This window comes from Passer domesticus, chromosome Z, assembly GCF_036417665.1.
Source record: "Passer domesticus isolate bPasDom1 chromosome Z, bPasDom1.hap1, whole genome shotgun sequence".
In the NCBI taxonomy this organism is placed as follows: domain Eukaryota; kingdom Metazoa; phylum Chordata; class Aves; order Passeriformes; family Passeridae; genus Passer; species Passer domesticus.
The window spans coordinates 72,090,385-72,113,575 of record NC_087512.1 but is presented as its reverse complement, the minus strand read 5'-3'; the positions used below and the strand labels follow the sequence as shown (position 1 = coordinate 72,113,575).

The window sequence follows — 23,191 nt, the reverse complement described above, 5'->3', positions numbered from 1 at the left end:
ACCTCAAAAACTCACCCTCTCAGCCTATCCCTACACAAGCTGTTCTCATGGCTTACAAATTCTTATTTCAAGCATCTCACCATCCTCATCTTTCCCTCTGCACAAACCTATGTTACTAGCCAGGCAAAGGTCTAGTTCTCACTCCTGCTTGCGTTTTTCACTCTACTACTCTGCAACAAAACTCTCAAAACTCCCAGACAGCAGACTGCAAAAAGACAGGAGTCTCTACTGCCACCTAACTCTTCCTGGATGGCAGGGTAATTATGTTCAGAAGAATAACCGGAGTTTAACGTTAGGAACTCTAACTACAGCCTGGTATATCATCTTGAAGTTGTTCAGGTATCACTTGCAATATGCATTGCACTCCTAGGGTAACAGGTAGCACCTCAATTTTCCCAAGCTAAGTTATGAGAAGTTGAGTTATTCAAAAATGAAAAACATAGACTTAATGTACTTACGCTTGTCTTTCTGTGAAAATCTTATCTATATTCTGAGTGTCTCGGTCATTCTGAACCTTTAACTTAAAAAAAAAAAAAATACCGTCAAGTTTGTAATAAATCATGGAATCATATAGGTTGAAAAACACCTCCAGAATCATCAAGTCCAACCCTTAACCAACACTGACAAGTCCACCATTAAACCACAACAACATGTACACATCTTTTAAGTACTTCCAGAAAAATTGACTCACTATTTCTGTGGGATCTATTCCTGAAACACTTACTAACATACTGTTTAAAAATACACAGATGGGATGAAAAGCATCTCTTTATGATGCGTGTCTTTATGACAGAGACACTGTATCTTTATTATCTTTATTATTCAATCAAATGCAAGCAAAAAAAAAACCTGTTTTGACCAAGAAATATTCAGGTCATCTTTCAAGTTACCAAAACAACCTTTACTGAAACTGGTTTATATTGTTTATGGACAAATTGATCATAAGAAATAAAATACACATAATGCCATTCATGCCTTAACACTTAGAGGCTGTATTAGAAAATAAGTAAGGAAAGTAAAGGTGAACAAAAATCTTTGATTTTGTGGTGGCTATGTCAGAGACCTATTTACTATTTTTTACACTGGAGACACTTAAAAAGGCTGAGGACAAAAGAGAACCTAATGTCCAGAAGACCAGGCAGCTTTACAAGGCAGTGCAGTCTGCTTAAATTTGCCTTCCTAAGACTAGTGTTGTGTGCTGCCAAAAAATAAAAAAAAGATAATTTAACACTCATAAATTTGGGTTGGGATAACACCCTTTTCAAATGTAAATCACAGAAAACTATCATGGGGCTGTTAATACAAGACTTCAGGCAATTGGCTTAATGCTAACATGTTGCCAACATTATGAATAATTTAACTGGAAAAAAATGGCTAAGCTTTAAGTCAGTGCTATGCTTTTTTAGATATGTCTCACATCAAAGCACCAAGAAAGTTATGCATCATTTCACTGTTAAACCATAGCAAATATCTTAATTCTTACCATGTTGTAATCACGGATCACTTCTGCCATATCTGTACTGGTGTTAAGTATATCCACAACCTGAAACAAGACAGAATTTCAACCTGTTACTGCTCTCCTTTTCTTAAAAAAAAAAAAAAAAAAACAAACAGACAAAGGGTTCATGAAAACACAGAAAATTTTGGTTATTGCAATTGGAAAAAGCATGATTTAGGAATCTGAATAGATTACATGTCATTTTTAGAAATAATCATCATTATATCTAGCTGTTCTAAGCACTAAAATATTAGACAGCACCAATTTCTTAAATCCATATGCAAATGCTTCTCATAATATATAGTACACTTTTTGTTTTCCTCTGTTTCCATCTCTTTCCTTGCCAATAACTGAATAAAGGCAGTATTAAGCAGTATATTTTCACAAAGAAATGTCAAAAAATTACTCAGAATAAATCAAAAGCAGTACAAAATCAGCATACCATGTTGTAGTCTGCTAGTTGACCTTGAAAATCTTTGATTTCACCAGCTAAAGCCTCTGCCCTAAATATGAAACAAAAAGTCAAACTTCAAAGGGTAAGATTTGTATATGTAAAAATAAAATAATGAAAATAATAACTATTCACTGATTCCTTGAAGCCTGCCCAATATTTGAAAATAGTCTTGTGACTCAGAAAGTTAGTACTGCATTAGCTGCAATACATCTCACCGTTTTTCATAGGACAAATAGATAGATTTCTCTTGCTTGTACATTTCTACTTCTTCCTGCAGCTTATTAATTTCTGTTGTAAGTTCATTTGTTTTACTTCTGAAAAAAATAAAGAAAAAAGAATCATTAACATTTGTATGTCCAACTAAAACACATCTAGAACTGTAAATATGTTTTATGATAGGAGATTTGCAATTAGTATCTCTCACACTGCACTTTGTTTCAACTCAGCATTTCTAAGAAGAGGTAAGTATAGAAAAAAGCAAAATGGTTGTATCAGATAAAGTCCTAAGTGGTTGCTGGAAAACCTTGGTATGAAATGAAATGTTTTAATTAGCTTTTTGTCTCTGCTGGTAAAACAGATGTGGAAAGAAAAAAAACAGTGTAATTTCACAAAATGTGGGTATCATCGATACTTAAAATTACATCTTTTAGGACTAATTATTCAAAAGTGTAATATGAGCAACTGATAAAATCCTGCATGCAGTAGTTTGCACAAGGTCTTGCCTTTGTCCTTGCTAGCTGAACGTATAATGCAAGGAAACCATCTGAAATGTACAATAAAAATGTTTGGTTTGCAATGCTACTTGTTACAAATGCAGCTATCAGATGTAATAAACATTGGAGGTGGAAGCTCAGAATCACTGACCCTCCCCTTACTAATGCCATGTTAGCAAGCCTAACAACAAAAACTCAAGTGAACCTACTTCCTTTGCTCCTACAGAGTATCTATACGCAAAATAACCTTCACTTCTACAGCAGCACTCCTACAAAAGTTCATTATGAGTGAACACCACTTATTGCATCTATTGTCAAGCTTCAACTCTGTGTCTGAAAGGGAACAGACCATTAAAAGTATGTTGTTAAGACATACCTCAGCACGCCAAGGTAGTATGTTTTATCCATTATTTGTCTCTGAGGACCTGATAAAAGAAAACTATATGACATTTTGTTTAAAAACCCCTAATTTAGATGAACTGTAAATTAGGAAAACAATCTGCAAAATTTACGTTAAAAAATGTACAACTAATATTTTTTGGTGTCCCAATATGGTTATTATGTAATTTTAAAAAAGAAGACATTTTTGGACTGCTGTGAAGATAAACATTACTAATACAAATATACAAAAAGTTGCTGCACAATAGAGTATTTTAAGCATTCTGCAGTGATGGAAGAAGACATAATAACCTTGTCCTATTATTCTGAATTATTTTTAAAGACAGCTCAGTTATAGAAAAATGCTTATCTTCTTTGGCTACCAAGACTAATGACAGAAAGAGGGATGCTTTAATTTTCTCTTTCTTTTTGCTCCTCTTTTTAACCACAGCTCTTCACTCTGCAATTTACACAGTGATGAAAAGCTTTCCTTTAAAAACCTAAATATTCTTTCAAAATGTTTGCAGACATCTTGAGGGCTATTTTCAGTATAAAATACCTTTCATTGCAGTTTTTATTCCACTTAATCCCTGTTGAGTCACTGGACGGTCTGCAACCTTAATCTGAGATGATAAGACTCCTCCAGGAGTTAAAGAACCACCACGAGAACCAGGTCTTGCTGTACTAGGAGGCATCTATAAAAAAAATCCAAATAAAAAAATCTACCAAGTCTGTATTATTACTTTATTATCCTTAAGCAATTGACAAAGCAGTTAAAAATTTATTATCTTTCTATAGGAATCTTATAGCATTTGCATCTCTTCAGGGAAGCAAAGCTTCAAACTATTACCTCCTGTAGAAGGAAAGGGGTTGCTTTTGAGCAGCTGTTCATTGTTCCATCTATCTGCAACTTTAATACTATTTAGGCCTCCCAGGGCGAATTCTGGATGCAAGATGTCCCTCATCCCCTCCAGACAAGGTTAAGGTTAGCAAAACTTTATACAAAACTGAAATCTTAAATTCTTCTTAAAAAAATAACTTCTCCTCATTCCGATCTTGGTACTAAAAAAAAAAAAATACAAAAATCTAACTCCATAAAAATTAATGATATATTTTTAATATTTTCTAACATACCGCTGTTCCTATTCTGCCTGCTGACGGAGTCCTCGATGAAGAGGCAGGCCTTGATGAAGAGGTCAGTCCTGCTCCTGCTCTTGAAGCAGAACGAGCTGTGGGAGGTCTGTTACCGCTGGCCATATTCGCTTCCTTCTTAACTACTCTCTGGTAACAAAGGAAACATCCTTTGATTTGCACAAGACCCTTAAAACTGTGGGATACCGACTCTTTAAAGCGTAAATGTTATTACAATGTTATGGGGGGGTTGGTTTCGGTTTTTTTTAGTAATCTCCAAAGTACTTGCTTACTGGATGGTACGAGGGCTCGGGAAGGACCACTTAATTAATGTCCACGAGTAAGCTGAGGCAGCAGTCTCTTTTCAGTGTTTTGTGAGCTCTCAGCTTATTCTTGTGGCATTTGTCGCTTCAGCACCTGAATGCAAATCTTTAATGAAACAAACTGGAAGCGAGCAACTGGTGCAAATACTCATTCCGGTTATCTACAGAGGGTCCGTAATCCACCGCCCATCACTACAGCAACCCCGAGCTGCGCTATCCCTGACGAACCCCGGCAACCTTCGCCGCCCCCGAAGGCGCCCTCCCGGCCGGGCCCGTCCCTCACCGCGCCGCGGCCGCCACCAGCCCGCGCGCCGCGCCGCCGTATCGCAGCAACCGCCGCGCCGATATCGCGATGCCACAAATCGCGCTCCGGCCTGCCGCCGCTCCCGAAGACTACGACTCCCAGAGGGCCTGGCGAGGCCCCGGCGCCACAACCTCCCGCGCGAAGCGCGGTGCTTGCCGGGATAAGAAGCCTCGCGTCGGCCCGGCGGCGCGCCCTGTGACGACGCTTCCGGCGCGGCTTCCGGCGGCGGCGCGGCGCGTGCTGTGTCAGGCCGGCGCTGCCGCCATGGCGGGTGAGGGCAGCACCTTCCGGCTGCGCTGCTCCCTGCTGGGGCACGGCCAGGACGTGCGCGGCCTCACCCGGGGCCTCTTCCCGGAAGGCAGCTTCGTGTCCGTCTCGCGGGACAGAACCGCGCGGCTCTGGGCCCCTGACTCTGGGTGAGTGCTGGGCCGCGGCGGAGAGCGTGGAGGTGGCGCCACAGGGGCTCCGCCCGTGCCCCGCCGCGTTCGTCCGTGCAGCGGAGTTCTCCTCAGGGGCTGCCGGCAGAATCGGCCGGGTCGGGGGAGGTGGCGGGCGGCGGGAGCCCGTTCGCAGGAGGCGCTGGTGGTTGGCATTGTCGCTTGCGGAGAATCACGTCAGGGGTTTAGAAGGGACCTTCAAGATCAGCAATCCCAGTCACTCAACCGCGGGCAGGGACGCCTTTCACCTGAGCAGTTGGCTCAGAGCCCTGTCCATCCTGGCCTTGAGCACTTCCGAGGGTGGGGTATCCACGACTTCTCTGTGGGCGCCGTGCAGGCCCCTTTGGATACTGGAAGGTTGCTGTGAGGTTTCCACGCAATTTTCTCTTTTCCAGGCTGAGCAAGCCTAGCTTCTGCATGCCTTTGGGCATGGTAACGATGCCTGTATTTTCTAGGCATCTTTTTTTCTAGGTGGTATTAATAATGTTGTTTCCACCTCATGGTATTCCGTGCCCAAGTAATCCTGCTAAGTAAGTGCTGCTATTTTTACAGTGAGGCAGTGTGTTTTGAATGTTCAAAAAAACCCCCATCCTTTCTCACCCTTGCTAAGCAAGCTTCTTTAAACATAAAACGGAATATGAACAAAAAAAAAGCTGTACAGAAAATTAAATACACAAAGACGTAGAAAAAGAAAAAAAATACCCCAAGATTAATTTTTCTGATGTTCATGTTGCACAGGGCTGTCTCCTACTGAATTTGTGTAGTTGAATTCACAAAGTGAATTTTTCAGTGTGTTACCTTGACCAGAGGCAGACCAGATACACTGCTAAGCAGTGTGTGTGGGAGATGTGGGCTGTTGCTGGAAGCTACAGCATGTACCTCCTCCCCAGTTGTACTTCTGTGTTGTGATCTGTGTTCTGAAGCTACTAGGCATGCATATTCTTCCCGTTGGCTTCATGTGAAATAGAAATAATTGGCAAATTTGCAGAGTGCTTACATGTGCCTTCGTGTTGATCTCTGGAGCTCTGGACTGAGGTGAAGAAAAACTAATCTTATTAAGTCTCTCATCACAAGAGAAAGAACTTGCTAAAGTGCACAGAAATTTGCAGGAGGAAAGGAATTCTAATTCTAACCCACAGTTTTTGAGAACTTTGTGAGTTACTTGTATCAACTTAAAATGTTGATGTTGATTATCCTTCTCGGCTTTGAAGGCTCAGGGGCTGGAGTAGTCAGGGTTCAGTGGGTGAGCACACACACTGCTGTGTGCTGCTTCGGTTCAGCTTTTCCAAGAAGAGATGTTGCCTTCTCTGATTTGTTCTATGTTCCTTAAGGGGAGATGTTTTAAAATTTAGAAGAGTGTCGTGATTCCCTTACACATTTCAAGCTTGCCAGGCTTTAGGGTTGGAAGCATAGCAGTATGACATCGTATGGTAGCTTGTGCTTTTGAGGGCGGGGAACAAACACAGGACAGCAAAACTGGCACACAGCACCACAACCTGTGTACTTATTCTATGGGAATAAGTGTATTTTTTCAGTTAGTGCTGTAACTACTGAGATTGGCTCAGGGTGAAGAAATGAGGGTGCTGGTTGAGTCTGTTTAACTTTTATTTCTCTATAGTGCTCCTGATGAAGAGCCAGTGAATACACTTAACTGGCAGTAAACTATATTTGTGTGCTCTTACTTTAGCATGTACTTGGATATACATTTGACTTTTCAGACAAGGAAAGATGCCATAAAGACAAACTGTAACTATTTCTCATCAAATTTGGCGTAGTGTTTGCCAATGAGCAAGAAAAAACAGAAGTCCTTCCAGGCCTACCACTGCATTGAAAAATAAGGGGAAAGCAGTATTGTGTACAGGGAGGAATTCTGGCTTGTCATTTTTGTCTTAAATTGGCTCTTTCTAGGCCATCCATAGTAGTTATTCAGTGCAAGGCAAGCATTGTTATTAATTAAGGAACTGTCATTTACTCAAATGAAGTACTGTTTCTGTCATGATTCTAAACTGATAATCATCTATGTTTAAGTCTTAACAGGGGTTTTACTGAGATGCACTGTATGAGTGGCCACTCAAATTTTGTATCTTGCGTGTGCATCATACCTCCAAGTGAGCTCTATCCTCGTGGGCTGATTGCAACTGGTGGCAATGATCACAATATTTGCATTTTCACAGTTGACAACCCAGCTCCTCTTTACGTCCTTAAGGGTCATAAAAACACAGGTATGTAGTAATGGTACTTTGGAGTTTTTTACATGAAAGTTAACATGATTTATTAGAGAGGCAATTAAATAAAATTTATAAAACTCAGTTTTGATTTATTTGGTATAAAATGTAGCAACTGTTTAATTATGTCCTCTGTAAATAGGATTTTATAATCTTAATTCATGCAGCAACCATTCATTGCAAGGACCTCCAAGTTTATCGTGATGAATGTTTAAACTTTCACTGTCTTTCTGAATTCCTGGGAATTCACAGAATGATCACCCTTTTGTCAAGAATTGTACTTTTGAGAAGCAGTTAGTTCTTCATGTATCAATTTTTTTGCCAAAGTTGATACAAGTGGAAAAAAATGAGCTTCCTAAATAAACTTCCTCTGCCCATTTTGTTACTTAGATGGGTTTTTAATATTAATTGGTGCTTTAAATACAGAGATTTACACTGTGTTACTGGAGCATTGCAGATTACCTTTCTACTAAATCTTTGAATCTCACCACAGTTTCTTGGTGGTAGTATTTTGCCCTCCCAAGAAAGTGAGCGAAGTATTTTTCATATGAAATAACTTTCTGAAGACATAAATTATTACCTATAGACAAAACTTTTCTTTCTCTTAAAACTACACATTTGCATTAACTGTGTGCCTTAACTAGTTATCTCACCTGTTTGTCATCATATTCTAGTCCAAGAGAAGAGATCTGTGACTAAGAGAAATTTAAAAATATGAGTGGCAAAAATATTTCAATTTTTTAAACCTAAAATTAAGAGAATTTTAAGTAGCTTCTTTCTGGGTTGCAATGCAACCATGGTTCACTTCTTCTCTAAACTCCTCAACACTAAATATGCTACTAATACCAAATAAATCCTCTTAAATGAATCTCTTGAAATTGCTGGCATAAGATTTGTGGCAGTGCAGGGTACTTGTCAGTTCTGACTTAATGTTCATTCCAGTTTGCAGCCTTTCCTCTGGGAAATTTGGCACATTATTAAGTGGATCATGGGATACAACAGCAAAAGTCTGGCTGAATGACAGATGTATGATGACATTACAGGTAGGAAGTTCCTCTACGTGAATATGAAATAAGTACTTTGAATTTGGTTCTGACAAGTCTTAACAATGTCGAGTTTTTTTGCAGGGTCACACAGCTGCAATATGGGCAGTGAAGATACTTCCTGAACAGGGATTAATGTTGACTGGTTCAGCTGACAAAACTATAAAACTGTGGAAGGCAGGCAGATGTGAAAGAACATTCACTGGTAAATGTTGCTGCAGTTGATAATTTCATTGTGTGGTGTGTTCTTGTCAGAAGAGAGCAAACATTAAAATCTTACAAAAGCATGGGTAAACTGAACAATGTTTAGACAGAATTTTTAAAGTCTTGAAGTAGTTATATGCCCAGAAGCCATGTGGCTTCTAAAAAAATAAGATATTTTTCAGAGAATTTGGAGCAATTAATTTTTTTTTTAACTGTACCCACAAAGATTTGTTGCCTGGATTTAAATATGAGCTATACAGAAGTGGTATACTGGCTAATGGAGACAATAACTGCATTAAACATTTCTCTTGCTTTTGTAAAGGACATGAAGATTGTGTGAGAGGTTTAGCTATTCTCAGTGAAATGGAGTTCCTTTCCTGTGCTAATGACGCTAGTGTTCGAAGATGGCAGATCACTGGCGAGTGTCTGCAGGTGTATTATGGACATACAAATTATATATACAGCATTTCTGTCTTCCCTCATTGTAAAGGTAAGATTCCTTCCCAACTGTTACACAACATTCTTCAAAATGAAATGGGAGGGTGTGTATTCTGATGTTCTGTGCCACTGCTACAACTAAAGAACACCAGTAGCATTTAATTTTTTTCTTACACCTAGTGTAAACAGGTGGAAAAAATATTGAAATTGACTCCAAGTTGCACTACTGTCAAAATTGCTCTGGCAGTCTGTGGAATAAAAGGTCATGGGTTAGGGCTAATTGAAGACTTAAGTAAAACTTAGATGAAACAGTCGGCAAAACTATTGTCTCAGCTGCCAGCTGTATTTCAGTGCTGTTGCAGAGTAGTAAAATAGTAATGTGTGGCATGCCAGTTTGAGATAATGTTAATTTAGATACTTCCACAATGTGCATTATATGTAGTTTAGGTTAAGAATTTTATGTTATGAGCTTGATTACATATGTTTTCAGAGTTAGAGATTTAGAGGTTCAGAACTAACTGTTAAGCCAGTTGCAGAAAAAATTCCAGGTCAGTGACCTTTGTGTGGTGTATGGGACACTTGCAAATTTGTTCAACAGGTCAAGTGCATGTATATGGGTTAATGCATATATTATAGACCTCCTATGCCTTAAAATTCCTCATTGAGGAGTTTGTAGACTTTTGAAAATGCTTTATGTGTGTTTCCTGATAAAGCAGGCTTACCTTCCAAAACTCAGTTTGAAGCAAATGTAAACTTATGCAACTGTAGTGCAAGATGAAACTATGATGACTATAAATTGCTCAAGCCCTTTAAAGGATGAAGGGATCTTTTTTGTCTTGGGCACAGTTTTGTTCACTGCCTAGGTGGTTAATCTGCAGTTTATTCCCTTTGGAGTTTTTGAGAAGACAAGTTTTCTTTTTTCTCTCTACTTGTAATTGAGAGGAGTACTAAATTGCAGAAAGATTGTTTTACTGTTGTGATTTTTAGATACCCAGTTTCAGAATGGCATCCATTATCACAGTATGCTAAAAATATACTTCTGAAGTTTTTTGTATCTTTTTATTTTCAGATTTTGTAACAACTGGAGAGGATAGATCTCTTAGAATCTGGAAACAAGGGGAATGTGCTCAAACAATCAGACTCCCAGCTCAGTCTGTATGGTGCTGCTGTGTCTTAGACAATGGTGACATCGTAGTTGGTGCAAGGTATCCCAAGTTTTACTTTCAGTATATTTGTAGATCCAAATGTAACAATCCTTGGAGAAATTGCCAGCATAATTTTGGGTGTCAGTTTCATTTATATTTAACAGTAAAGCCATCAGAGTGTATGTGTGTTAAACATGCACTACACTTCATACAAAAAGTAATTTTTTATGTCATTCATAGAGGTAGAGTGAGTTCTTTGGAAATGTGGTAAATCATGAATAGACTTGAGAATAAATTTAGTAAGCATGGTATAAAAAACCCTTTTGATAGACATACTGTATCTTGATTTTAAAATTATTTGGAAGACAGGGTTACCTGCTTGATTCCTTCTCTGCATAGTTTTAGTATGAGAGTGAATTCCTTTTATAAAAATAATTGGGAGGTGTAGTTGGAAATAGTGATGATTTCTTGTGACATAGAGGGCACCATTAGAATTTATGCAGTCATTGTGATATTTAAAATAGCATTTCTATTTGAATGTTTTCTCCCGGTTCAGTGATGGAATTATAAGGGTGTTTACAGAGTCCTTGGAACGTACAGCAAGTGCTGAGGAGATTCAGGCTTTTGAAAATGAGCTTGCCCAAGCATCCATTGACCCTAAAACTGGTGATTTAGGAGATATCAATGCTGATGACCTTCCTGGAAGAGAACACCTTAAGGATCCTGGTAAGTTGCTGTACTTCTGTCATGTTAGAGGTGCCTGCAAATCTTGGTTGGAGATATTGAAGCTTCTGATGGTTTCCATACTTAAAGCTTTAATGCCTTTTGATGGGGTTGCTGAAGGAAATGGCTTAATTTTGCTCTGGTATCCTTTCACAGATTCTTTTGGAAACAGGACTCAAGGTTTTTTGGTTTTGGGGTTTTTTTATCCTCCTATGAGATAATTTAGAAAAAGGTGGAATTGATGCTACAGTATGTTTGAGATGTTTTCTGTCTGTTCTGCCAGCTGTACCAAGAGTATGTGAAACAGGTAATTTGTAAAAGGAGTACTGAATGTGCAGGTTTTTTCTTAATAAAAGTAGAAATGCAAATTTTCTGCTTTAGCTTTTAAAGATGGTCCTGATGGGCTCAGTTCACACTTCGTAGGTACTTGAGAATTCAGTAGAAGCAGCAGTAAACATTATTCTTAAACAGACAAATACTTTTTCCCAAGGTGAAGTAGCCAGTGACTTCAGCCCTTGACTATGATCAGGAAGTGGCATAGATCTTAGATCCATATGAAACTTTGCATCTTGTCAGACTATGGGAGAATATCACTTTTCTTAATTGGCATCTCACTGAGAAGCTGATAAACTTCTGAAGTACTTAAGTATTGGTTTTGCCTCTTAGTCTGCTGGCAGATACTGTTACCATAACTGTAAAACGCTCAATTAAGATTGCTGACATGCTTGTTGTCAGATATAGTATTTTGTCTAGTTTTTACTGGGATAGAGTTGATTTTCTCCATAGTAGCTATTATGGGGCTGTGTTTTGGATTTGTGCTTGAAAACAGAGCTGATAACACAGGGCTGTTTTTGTTACTGCTGTGCAGGGATAACACAGAGCCAAGGCCTTTGCTGCTCCACACCCATCCCACCAGTGAGGAGGCTGGGAGTGTGCAGGGAGCTGGGAGGGGACACAGCTGAGACAGCTGACCCTAACTTGACTCAAGGTTTATCCCATACCGTTCAGCATATACACTAGGGGAAAGGAGAAGGAAGCGAGGCAGGGGACGTTTGGAATGTTGGCATTTGTCTTTCCAAGGAGCTGTTTAGCCTGATGGAGCCTTGCTCCTCTGGAGACAGCTGAACACCTGCCTGCGCATGAGAAGTGATGTACGAATTCCTTGTTTTGCTTTGCTTGTGCATGTGGTTTTTGATTTACCTTTTTAATTGTATCTCAATCACCAATTTTTTCACTTCTGTTCATCTGATTCTTTCCTGCACCCCAGCCATGAAGCCAGTGGGTGTGTCTCTGTGGTGCCTAGTTGCCAGCTGGGGTTAAACCATGTATCTGCTTAATTCCTGTGCTGTTGGCTTCAAGCGTTGTTGAAGTATTTTTAAATTTTTAATGCTGAGCACCATTTGAATATTTTTCTCTCCTAAAATAAATAATATCCTTGAAATTGTTTGAACTCCTGCCTACAGGAACAAGAGATGGACAGACACGGCTTATTAAAGATAATGGGAAAGTAGAAGCATATCAGTGGAGTGTTAGTGAAGGAAGATGGATAAAGATCGGTGATGTTGTTGGTTCTTCTGGAGCCACACAACAAACATCTGGAAAAGTTTTATTTGAAGGAAAGGTATGTGCAAACTTTAATTTGTTTCATTCTTTCCTAAGTAACTGGTCTTTGTTTAGATAAAATATAAGTTAGAAAACAGGTATTTGAAAAATATCTGTATTAGAAAACAGGAACTTTTTTGTTACCTTTGATCTCAGAGGCAGAAGTGTAAGTAAGAACAGTTTACTTTATTACTTACAAACACATTTTGTAGAATGAGCAAGCCAATGGACACAAATTCTTTTGGAGAAAGGTAAACCATTAGTAGAGAAATTGTCAAGTTCTACTGTATGTATTGTTAATACTTGGAGAAGCTAGTTTTAGTATCCTTCCCAAAGGAAATGAACTTTATAATTTATAATGCAAGGCTTACCTAAAACATTAGGTACCAGACTTTCTGTACCATTTCTCTATAGTAGCTGTTGAACCTAAAGACAGGTAAGCTGACCTAAAGACGTGTAAGCTGGAAAATTATTCCTTTACTGAAATATACACAGAGAAACTTGTCAGGGTTCACCACAGAAGTGCCTACAAAATACTGATTTTCACTCTGTCACAGATTTTAAAGAAACATTAGGAAATTGTTCGTTAGCATTAGAAGTGTGCTTTTAAGACTCAAATTTCTTAATGTATCTGATTGCGCTATAGCTTTGGAGGGAGCCAGAGGTGTCCATGAGAATGACCCGATGCATCTTTATTTTGTAACATATCTGTACATAGAGATAATTGTTTTACTAATGATACATTGTTTTACTCTGCTCTTCTTGAGCTGAGAATTCTGGAAAATGTAGGTTTAAGTGTGTCATGCTTTTGGCTGAGACAGAGTTCGTATTCTTCTTAGCAGCTGATACAATGCTGTGTGTTTTGGATATAGTATAGTAACAGTGTTACAACACACTGATGTTTTGGCTGTTGCTAAGTAATGTTTAATGTTTACCCTAAATCAGCAAATGTTTACTTGCAGTCTCAGGCGAGTTTTGCTGATATGTTCTGTAAGTAGCCGTGTTTTAAGTTTTTAGGCTTAGATCTGGGCCACTGTTAGACTGCATTTGATACATCATTGTGTAGAAAGTGCTGGAAGACTTCTGATGTGTTTTTATTTTTATTCTACTTAAAGGAATATGACTATGTTTTCACCATTGATGTAAATGAAAATGGGCCTTCCTACAAACTGCCATATAACATCACTGATGATCCTTGGCTGACTGCATACAACTTCCTGCAAAAGAATGATCTAAATCCTATGTTTCTGGATCAGGTGGCCAAGTTTATTATGGACAACACTAAGGGGCAAACACTGTTGAGTACAAGTAATCAGTTTTCAGATCCATTTACAGGTAAATATTTTAAACTTAAGTGATGACATTAGATATTCCTCTGAGTTTTGTGTCTTCAGCACACTTGCTGAGGATGCACTCTGATCTTCCACACCATCATTAGTGAAGATGCGGAGGAGGACTGGATGCAGTACTGACTCCTGGGGCACACCACCAGTGGCTGGCTTCCAGTAAATGTTGTTGCACTGATCACCATCCTCTGGCCATGGTTGTTCCATTAGGCTTCAATCCATTTCACTTTCATAGAATCATAGAATCATTCAGATTGGAAAAGACCTCTAAGAATATTGAATTCAGCCATTAACTGACCACTTCCATGTTCACCCCTAAATCATATCCCCATATCCACATAATTCTTTGGATGCTTCAGACACTTCCCTGGGCAGGCTATTCCAATGCCTGACCCCCCTTCCAGTATAGAACTTTTTCCAAATATCTAATCTAGACGTCTCCTGGTGCAGCTTGAGACCACTTCTTTGCATCCTATTACTGGGAGCAGAGACTGACCCACACCTTGATACCTTTCAAGTACTTGTAGAGAGCAGTAAAATCCACCTGCACCACTTAAACACCCCCAGTTCCTTCAGCTGCTTCTCATAAGACCTGTGCTCCAGACTCTTTGCCAGCTCCATTGCCCTTTTCTGGACTTACCTGCATTACTTCAATGTGTTTGTTGTCATAAGGGGCCCAGAACTGATCACAGGATTTGAGGTGTGCCCTCACTAGGGCCAAGTACAGAGGGACAGTCACTGCTCTGGTCCTGCTGGGATAAAAGCCAAGATACTATTGTCCTTCTTGGCCACATAGGCACACTCCTGGGTCATGGTCAGGCAGATGATGATCAGCACTTTCCCAGGTCCTTTTCTGCTGGGTAATACTTTCATATCCTTAAATGATTGAGGGCAAAAGCACAGATAGTTCTGAAAGAATACCCAAAAAACCAAAAAATATTCAGCAAAATTCTAATCAAGCCAGTTGTATTTTTCAGTCTAGTCTTTTTTTTTCCAGTTAAAAAAAGATCCAGTTTTAGTACAAGAAGTGCCAGATGCTGTTAAGACAATTAATAACTTTAAAAAAATTTAGCCAGAGAATTAATCAAAACGGAGCGAAATACATAAATGACCTTTTTCAGGCAGGAAATTGAACTAGAACAAGTTGATTACTGATAAGCTAAACCATGTTAACCAATTACATCCTGGTTATCACATTTACAAAACAAAATAATTCAATTAATTTCACAAAGATTAATTTAAGAAGGAAATAGCATTAAAATAATTGAGCTAAATATTTTTCTTGCAAGAGACTGGAAATTGGAACACAGGCTTGTTGGTTTATATGTAACTCTGAAAGCTGCAGTTGTCACAGAAGTAATTAGGTTGGAAAAGACCTCTGAGATTGACTGTAACCTATGAATGAACACCACTACTTCAACTGAAGCATGGTACTAAGTGCCACACATTCACTCTTCCTTTAAATACCTTCACCACCTCCCTGGTCAGCTCATTCCAGTATCTAATCACCCTTTCTGTGAAGAAATTCTTCTTAATGTCTGACCTAAACCTCCCCTGGTGCAGTTTAAGTTTGTGCCCTCTCCTGTCACTGGTTGCCTGGGAGAAGAGGCCAATCCCCAGACGGCTACAGCCTCCTTTCAGGGAGTTGTAGAGTGAGGTAAGGTGTCTCTTGAGCCTTCTCCAGGCTAAACAACCCCAGGTCACTCAGCAGCTCCTCACAGCTCCAGACCTTTCACCAGCTTTGTTGCCCTTCTCTGGATTTTAATAACATCAAGGTGTGTTTAATAGTCATGGCTTTTCTCACTCTTTGACTAGGTGCTGGGCGTTATGTTCCAGGCTCTTCATCTGGATCGAGTACAATACCTGGGGCAGACCCATTTACAGGTAATGTAAAATTCATATCTGTCTGGCTAGCACTTAAGATAATGCATTTCAGTTGTGTTCTGTTGCATTCCATGTTTAGCCTCAGGCAGCTGTTTCTTGCAGCTCTCTGTTTGGGGCAGTAGTGTGGAACAGCCTGGTAAGATGGGCTCTGCCACTGCAAAGCTTACTGAGATCTGTTCAGTAGTGGTAAGCCCTCTGCTGTTGGGTCTGCCTCATGTCACTGTCCACTACAGCAGAAGACGAAGGACCTAAACATTTTGTTTTGCCAGACTTCATACACACAAATGACACGAGATTAGGTATATTCATAGAGGTAGTTTTCTATTTTCATTTTTACTTGTTTTTTTTTTACATGATCTTTACTGGTACCATCCACCCATATTTTAGATTCTGATCCTCACTGGTATAGCTGTTGTAAAATCCTCCTCACTAATTTAGTAATCTTGTTTGCAAAAACATTCCGAGTTCCATTCCCAGTCTGCCCTGCATTGGCAGACTTCTCCCATCCCTGATTAGGAGCTCTTGCTCCTCAAAGAGGTTCCTGTAATCACTTAATGCCAAAATCACATCTGCAAAACCAGCCATGCAGTGAGTTGCGGACCCACTTGATGAATCCATTTATCCATCCTATTCAAGCATTTCTGCTTTGTTCAGAGTAACAAAGAAATGCCCTGCACTCTTCCTCCTTATTCTCAGTGCTCTCTAATCTTAAGATCCTCCAAGACCTCCTTGGCAAAACCATTGATTGCCATGTGGAAGAGTATCAGGGTAACAGTCTGAAGGCCAGGCAAGGCTTGGCAGTGTCTCTGTGGCATCCTGAATCCTTGCCCCAGCAGACATATACCTCCCAAGTTACTAGGCCATATGCATAGGTGGGTGCCTCCCTACTCTGCAGGAGGTTACTCTGCTTCCCGTCACTGCTGCTTGCCTTTCCTGTTTTTGCAGACACGAGGTGCAGTCTCAGCTGGCTCTTAACACATCACTGCTGGATGTTTGTCCACACCAGTGCCAGGGCGCTCACTGCAGTTGCAGATCTACAGCTAGAGCAGAAGCCTTTGTGCTGTTACAAAAACTTACAGCCTTCAGTCTGCCCCATCTTGACAGTCTTTCTGTGTCCAGCTGTTTCTCCTCCATGGCTTTTGCGGCTCTGTGGTCTCTGCAGATGGAGGCCTCACTGAGACCTCAGTGCAAGTGAGTGCAGCTTCCACAGGAGAGACCACTCATGGCTCAGGCACAAAGAGAGTCGAGGCCAGGGCAGTGTGCACTGCACTGCTGCTGGAACTTGTCATGCATAAAGTATCTGCTGTGCTGAAGCCCTCTTCACCTGCCAGAGATTCCATGGTGTCCCACAGTAGAATGTTAGAGTGTCTCCCAGCTGTGGGAGTGTCTCACTTAGCTTGCGAATGCTGTCATCACCAACATCCTCTCACAGGCATAGATTTAATCCTTAAAGAAGTATTGAACACTACTTTGTAATTCCTTTAGTGCAGAAAAATCCCTTTTAATAGTCTTGGTTGAAAAGTAGTTACTAAATACAGGTATATGTTATCTCTTTATTGGTGGTGGTGTTTAAAAACGTGACATCTTTGTTAGGTGCTGGTCGCTATGTTCCTGGTTCAGCATCAAATGCAGTACCTCCAGTAGGCGGGGTTGATCCATTTACAGGTAGGAGACAATGTCTGCCAGTGAAAAGCATTCCTGATTGTTAGATTTGTTTTTTAACTCTGACACGAATTCTGCATTGATGCAAATTCAGATTTTATTAGAAATAACAGATTGAAGCTGCTTATACTCTGAAATTAATCATAAAAATAGGGATAACAGAGCCTTCTTTTGTATGCAGGAATCATACACACAAGCTTTAAAATGTGTAATAATAATCTGAGAGCATTGTTGGTCTCCTAGTAGTTACGTTGTTTATCAGAGAAAGTGATATATAGTTAATGGGCATTATACAATATTAGCTATTAAATTACCTGTGAGTTTAAGAAATCGTTATGGGTGATGACGAAAGCTTTTTATTGCTCCTTAAAAAAAGATGCTTCAGGCTACTATTGCATGTGCCATAACTTGGTCATGTCTGCAAATCTTCTAATATGTAAACACTTCTATTATGAAAATAATGAGAATACAAGATTTCAGGGGCAAGAGGGATATTTTTCCTAAAAAGATCTTTACCATTTTCATGTGTTAACTACAATAGCCATTGCTATAAGTGACTGTGTATTTAGTTCACATAATTAAGAAATGATTGTTAATAACTTCTACTTGTAAACTTTTACATGAGGGGGAACAGTTTGTGAAGGTATTGCTTTCAGTTTTAACCCTTGAATGTAAAAAATAATGTAAGAAATGACAGCTATTTGCATAGACATTCCGGGTTTTTTTCAAGAGATACTTCTCTGAATAATGTCCAGCAGTATACTGCTAGGACATTATTCTATATCAGACACCTTGGTACACTGTTGAATTCTCTGTAATGCCCTTCTATAGGAATGGGTGCCTACCAGTCAGCTGCAGCTAAAGTTGAAAATATTTATTTTCCGAAGAAGGATGCTGTAACCTTTGACCAGGCCAATCCTACGCAGATACTGGGTCAGTGTTTCAATATCAAGGATTTTTTTTTAATGTTTTTGATGTAACTTGGCTAACTGAATTTTTTTAAAAAACATTTTGTTAATGCTAAATCCATTACATTAATCTAGTACTTGGATTTATAATCACACTGAAGATTGAATATAGCATATGTTATAAGCAAAACATGATCACATGATCGAAGTAAAAATAAAAAATTTGTGATGACACTAAGAACATACAGTACCTTTATTGTTTTTGCTGCTTAAAAGAGCAAAAATAAATTATATTTTAGTTATGAAAGCTGTACTGTTCTTATGACTCTTTTCTGCATTTATATCTTTATGTACGCATTTTCTAAGTTTTTTCTACAAATTCTGAATCTTTGTGTTGCGTTGTTAAAGTGGAATTAATAGTAGCAATCATTGTGATAATTGAAGTCTTGAAATGAGAAATTATCAAATTGGAAAACATGTTTAAAAATATGACCCCACAAAAATCACTCAATTGCAATAGTTGTTACTTGTTTATAAAGTGGTTTTGTAGCATTGCAGTTGAGATCTCTATTTCTGAAGTTCTGTTTTGAGAAAGTTGTGCTTCTTCATTTGGTATTACAGGCAAATTAAAGGAACTTAATGGCAGTGCAGCTGAAGAACATAAGCTTACTGAAGATGACTTGATAATCCTAGAAAAGTTACTGTCTGCTACGTGCAACACCTCTACAGAAACACCTACGGCACAGCAACTTCAGACTTTATGGAGAGCAGTTAACTGGCCAGAAGGTAAACTCTTAAAATTGTTTTATGAGCCATCTCATCAGTACTTCACCATGAATGAAAGGTCTTGGCATGCTGTATGTTACACTGACTCTGTCCCAAAGACTTGACAGCCCAAGTAGAAAAGAGATGATGAATAAAAGGTGCTGACAGCAGCGATCAGCTTCAGGGGCAAATTTGGTAATTGGTTGTCAAGTTTTGTTGGCACAATAATAAACATAAAGAGGAAACTTGATGTAAAAATCAGTTATGATTATTTCATTAGCAGGGCCGTCCTCAAAAAGGTGTGAGACTTGTCAGGAAATAGAGTAAGGAAGTGCCAGCTTGGCATCCTAAGTTGTTACCAAATGAGAGATGAAATTATGCAGATAAATTATGGGGAAAAAAATCAAAAGTAGCTCCTGTTTAATACGGTAGAGAAGTTACTGATGCTATACTGTATGATCAAAACTGCCGTAGTGAAATTAGATGCTGAAAGAATGTAAATGGAGGTGATATAATTACATTTAATAATATTGTCAGCACTAATGGATTGGAAGAGTTAGTTTGGTTGTTACAGCACATTCTGGAAGAAACTATTTTTTGCATATACAAATATCCAGGAATGGTTAAAATTACCTGCTTTTTTAAAATTGCAGTTAAAGATTTACTAACAGGAAAAACATTTCAATATTAAAAATTCATGCTCATTTTATAATATCACTTAAACTATGTTTTGCATAACAAAGAGCTGGTTATGGCCAATGTCATAACTTCCAGACTCTTTGTATTGTACCAAGCATTAATTCAGAAGATTCTGCATATCTGCAGAAAAAAACCTCTATAAGTAGTTGGGCAGGTTCAGCTTTGATTTGGTTCTAAGCATTGGATACCAGTAGTAGATATAAGGAGACACATGTGTTCAGAATTTGGGAAAGGAGGGACATTACAAGCTTTCACTTTAGTTTCCTTACAATGATTTCCAGCTCTTCAGTTGAGAACATATTTTTTATTTTCTTTTCCTGTAGGCGGTTTTGTAGCTATACTGTACTGTAAGTTATGGAATGAAGACAAAAGGAGATGCTGTCTGTCTGTGTAGGGGTGTTCAGTCAATGAACTTTCAGCTTTCAGAGACTTTTTTGGATTAGTTACCATATCTTGTGCTTACCTTCAGTGTTACCAATTAGAGATTTTAGAAAAGATTTTAAGATTTTCTACAAAGTGATATGTTAATCCAAAATTAAGGATTATGGATTTTTTTAATGATAATTGAAGTGTTACTAGAATGGATTTGTCAATATTTGTCTTTATGAATGTGAAACAAATTGAAGTGTTACTAGAATGGATTTGTCAATATTTGTCTTTATGAATGTGAAACAATTTATGCTTTACTTATGCTTGAAACTGTTACTGTCTGTTCCCAAACCTGCAGGAATAAGGAGGTCTGCATCTGAAAGAAACTTACTGATAAATTTGTACATAATACAGTATTAATACTAAAATTTTGTTTTGTTTTGTTTCTTAGATATTGTCTTTCCAGCTCTAGACATTCTTAGATTGTCTGTCAGGCATCCCACTGTGAATGAGAACTTCTGCAGTGAAAAGGAGCACGTACAATTTATCATCCTTCTCCTTAAATTTCTGAATCCTAAAGGCAAACAAGCAAACCAGCTGTTGGCGCTTAGAGCTCTTTGCAATTGTTTTGTCAGCCATGCAGGTCAGAAGCTCATGATGGAACAGAGGGATGAAATAATGACACAAGCAATAGAAACGAAATCAGGCAATAATAAGAACATCCACATTGCACTGGCCACACTGACATTGAACTATGCTGTATGTTTACATAAAGTCAACAACGTTGAGGGCAAAGCTCAATGTTTATCAGTAATCAGCACAGTTATGGAAGTTGTTCAAGATCTTGAAGCCATTTTTAGACTGCTTGTGGCCCTTGGGACGCTAATCAGTGATGATACAAATGCTGTGCAATTAGCTAAGTCTCTGGGAGTTGATTCTCAAATAAAAAAGTATGCCTCTGTATCAGAACCAGCTAAAGTAAAAGAATGCTGTAGGTTTGTTCTTAATCTGTTATAATATTTTTTCTTAGCACTTGGAAGACAGTGTATGCAGAAAAAAATACGCTTTTGTTCATATTTTATGACAGACTATACTTGGGAAAATACTGTGGATTAATTACACTTGACTTGTTGCAAGATGCAGAGCAAATAAAACTTTTTTAACTGTTTGTCATTGGACTGCTTTTCTGAAGTGATCAGTGCACAGAAACTTCGCAAGGAGTCCTGATATTACTCAGATAAAAATAGGTCACAAGAGGTCAAACCATATCAGTACTTACAGGTCATCCAGACAGAAAGGTAGGAAATGGCTGTTATTTAGTGACTGTCAACTCTGACACTCACCCCAGTCACATTCTGTGTTCTAGCATGATTCATCTGTTTCTTGACTGTGGGGTTTTTTTCAGCGGATGAGGGGCCCTGAGATCTCCTTAAGTTCAGCAGTGCATTTCACAAGCTTATTAGTTAACCTTAGTTAATATTAACCCTTGTCAAATAGCCTGGTAAGGAAAATTTTCATCAGCTTTCTCCACTTCCTTTTGAAACTTAACTTTTATGGCTCTTACGTCTTTTAACCCTAGCATAGATGACTTTTTGAGGGGTACAACATCTACCTGCCGTATGGAAGTTGTGCTTCACTCATAAATTCTTATCTTGCAGCTTGTAAAATGGCATGAACTTCTAGGGAAGCCTTTAACTTGACTTTTTAATTTTTAAGGACAGGAATACTCCACTAGTTAATAGCAGGTATCTTACTCCATGTTGTAAAATCTAGATGATTAAAATAGGTCATCTTGAAGAGTGGGAGAGCTGTCTACATCCAGAGAAGAGATTGAGCAGCAGAAGCTCGAAGAAGCTTCCTAAAGGTGGTTGGTGTATCCTGCCTGTCAGTGTTTGAGGCATTTGGACAATGTCCTTGACAAGCGGCTCTAATTTTTGTCCAAAAGTGGTCAGGTCCCTTTACAACTGAAATACTCTGTTGTAAACTGCACAAATTTGAAGTCAAGTTTTATGAAGCAGCTTTAACTTCATAACTGTGGTGACTGTTGAAAATAATACTTTGCAGCTTATTCCAGCAGTTCACCTGAAAAGGGAAATGTTATTTTTCTACTACTGCAAGTGTTACAATTGGGTTTAGAATTAAGATGAACTAAAGAGGGTCAATGTTTAAGTTGCATTTTTCATTAGACTAATAGAATGGAAAACAGGAAAAAAAAGGGTCAAACTTCTAGCACATGAGTGCCACACCCCATGATAACTGCCTATGTTAGATGTGAAGAATTTTGTGACCAAGAGCTTTTAACTTTTCTTTTGATCCAGCTACCTAACTGAGTTACTACACTGCTTCCAGCAAACTTTGTCTCTCATATCTTTAATTACACACTTGTAAAGTTACACTTCAGATGGATTTCCAGATAAATACCCTCACACTCCTGATCATGGTCTGAGTCACATACTTTCTGATTTGATCTATTGGAAGTTCATATATGAGGCAGTCCAACAAATTATTTGTGATTTACAGTGCTTGGTAGATGAACCCCTTCCCGGGAAAGCATCTAAGAAACTACCTTTAGGAAACATGTCTGTGAAATAATGTGCCTGTCTGTTGAATTTTTGTTGCCTACTATACAATTGTTCTTGAAGCTTCAGCTTTCTAATGTTCTGCTCTTCACTGTGTTTGTACCTGTGCTATTTTAAGAAATTATACTTGTCTTAATATTTTTGTTTTATTATTGTGGGATTGCTCTGTTACAGATTCTCTCTTTACGTGAAAACTGTTATGAATTTCCCAGACCAAAAATTGATGTTTATATTAATAAACATACTCTGGCAACTCCCAAGAAATGGTATATTAAAAGATATTACAAAATTCATTCAAACTTGCAGAGCAATGAGGCACAGCAAAAAAATCCTTCTGGGGACTGCAGTACTAAGTGTTAGG

At 38.6% G+C, this 23,191-nt stretch overlaps 3 protein-coding genes and 1 long non-coding RNA gene across 11 annotated transcripts in view; 2 read left to right on the top strand and 2 right to left on the bottom strand.

The window, feature by feature from the left end:
* IFT74 (intraflagellar transport 74) overlaps nt 1-4,908 on the bottom strand; it is a 56,334-nt gene extending 51,426 nt beyond the window's left edge. For 3 of the 7 annotated variants that reach the window (XR_010352424.1, XM_064403505.1, XM_064403501.1), the window contains exons 1-8: nt 4,468-4,719; nt 4,178-4,324; nt 3,603-3,738; nt 3,042-3,090; nt 2,168-2,266; nt 1,941-2,001; nt 1,484-1,543; nt 459-520 (exon numbers count right to left, since the gene is read on the bottom strand). Coding sequence is in view for 6 of the 7 variants with exons in the window: in XM_064403505.1 (XP_064259575.1) it covers nt 459-520; nt 1,484-1,543; nt 1,941-2,001; nt 2,168-2,266; nt 3,042-3,090; nt 3,603-3,738; nt 4,178-4,300 (590 nt within the window). In the remaining variant the exon portion in view is untranslated. The other 4 variants (XM_064403503.1, XM_064403502.1, XM_064403506.1 and 1 more) reach the window with 4 other exon arrangements.
* Nucleotides 1-23,191, top strand: part of LOC135291260 (trichohyalin-like) — a 422,947-nt gene that overhangs the window by 205,227 nt on the left and 194,529 nt on the right. The window lies entirely within an intron of this gene.
* On the top strand, nt 4,850-21,419 carry PLAA (phospholipase A2 activating protein). The gene is made up of 14 exons (XM_064403496.1): nt 4,850-5,217; nt 7,267-7,460; nt 8,406-8,506; nt 8,591-8,711; nt 9,033-9,200; nt 10,218-10,353; nt 10,850-11,019; nt 12,480-12,637; nt 13,734-13,953; nt 15,780-15,848; nt 17,442-17,513; nt 18,342-18,443; nt 19,040-19,204; nt 20,703-21,419. Exons 1-14 carry the CDS (start codon nt 4,850-4,852, stop codon nt 21,266-21,268), a joined length of 2,610 nt encoding a protein of 869 aa, XP_064259566.1. The 3' UTR covers nt 21,269-21,419.
* Nucleotides 13,290-17,559, bottom strand: LOC135289694 (uncharacterized). 2 transcript variants are annotated; one of them, XR_010352425.1, is made up of 2 exons: nt 16,926-17,559; nt 13,290-14,716 (listed from the first exon to the last, which is right to left on the bottom strand). It is a non-coding gene; the product is annotated as an uncharacterized LOC135289694 (long non-coding RNA). The 2 variants fall into 2 exon arrangements; XR_010352426.1 differs by having other exon boundaries at nt 13,290-14,713.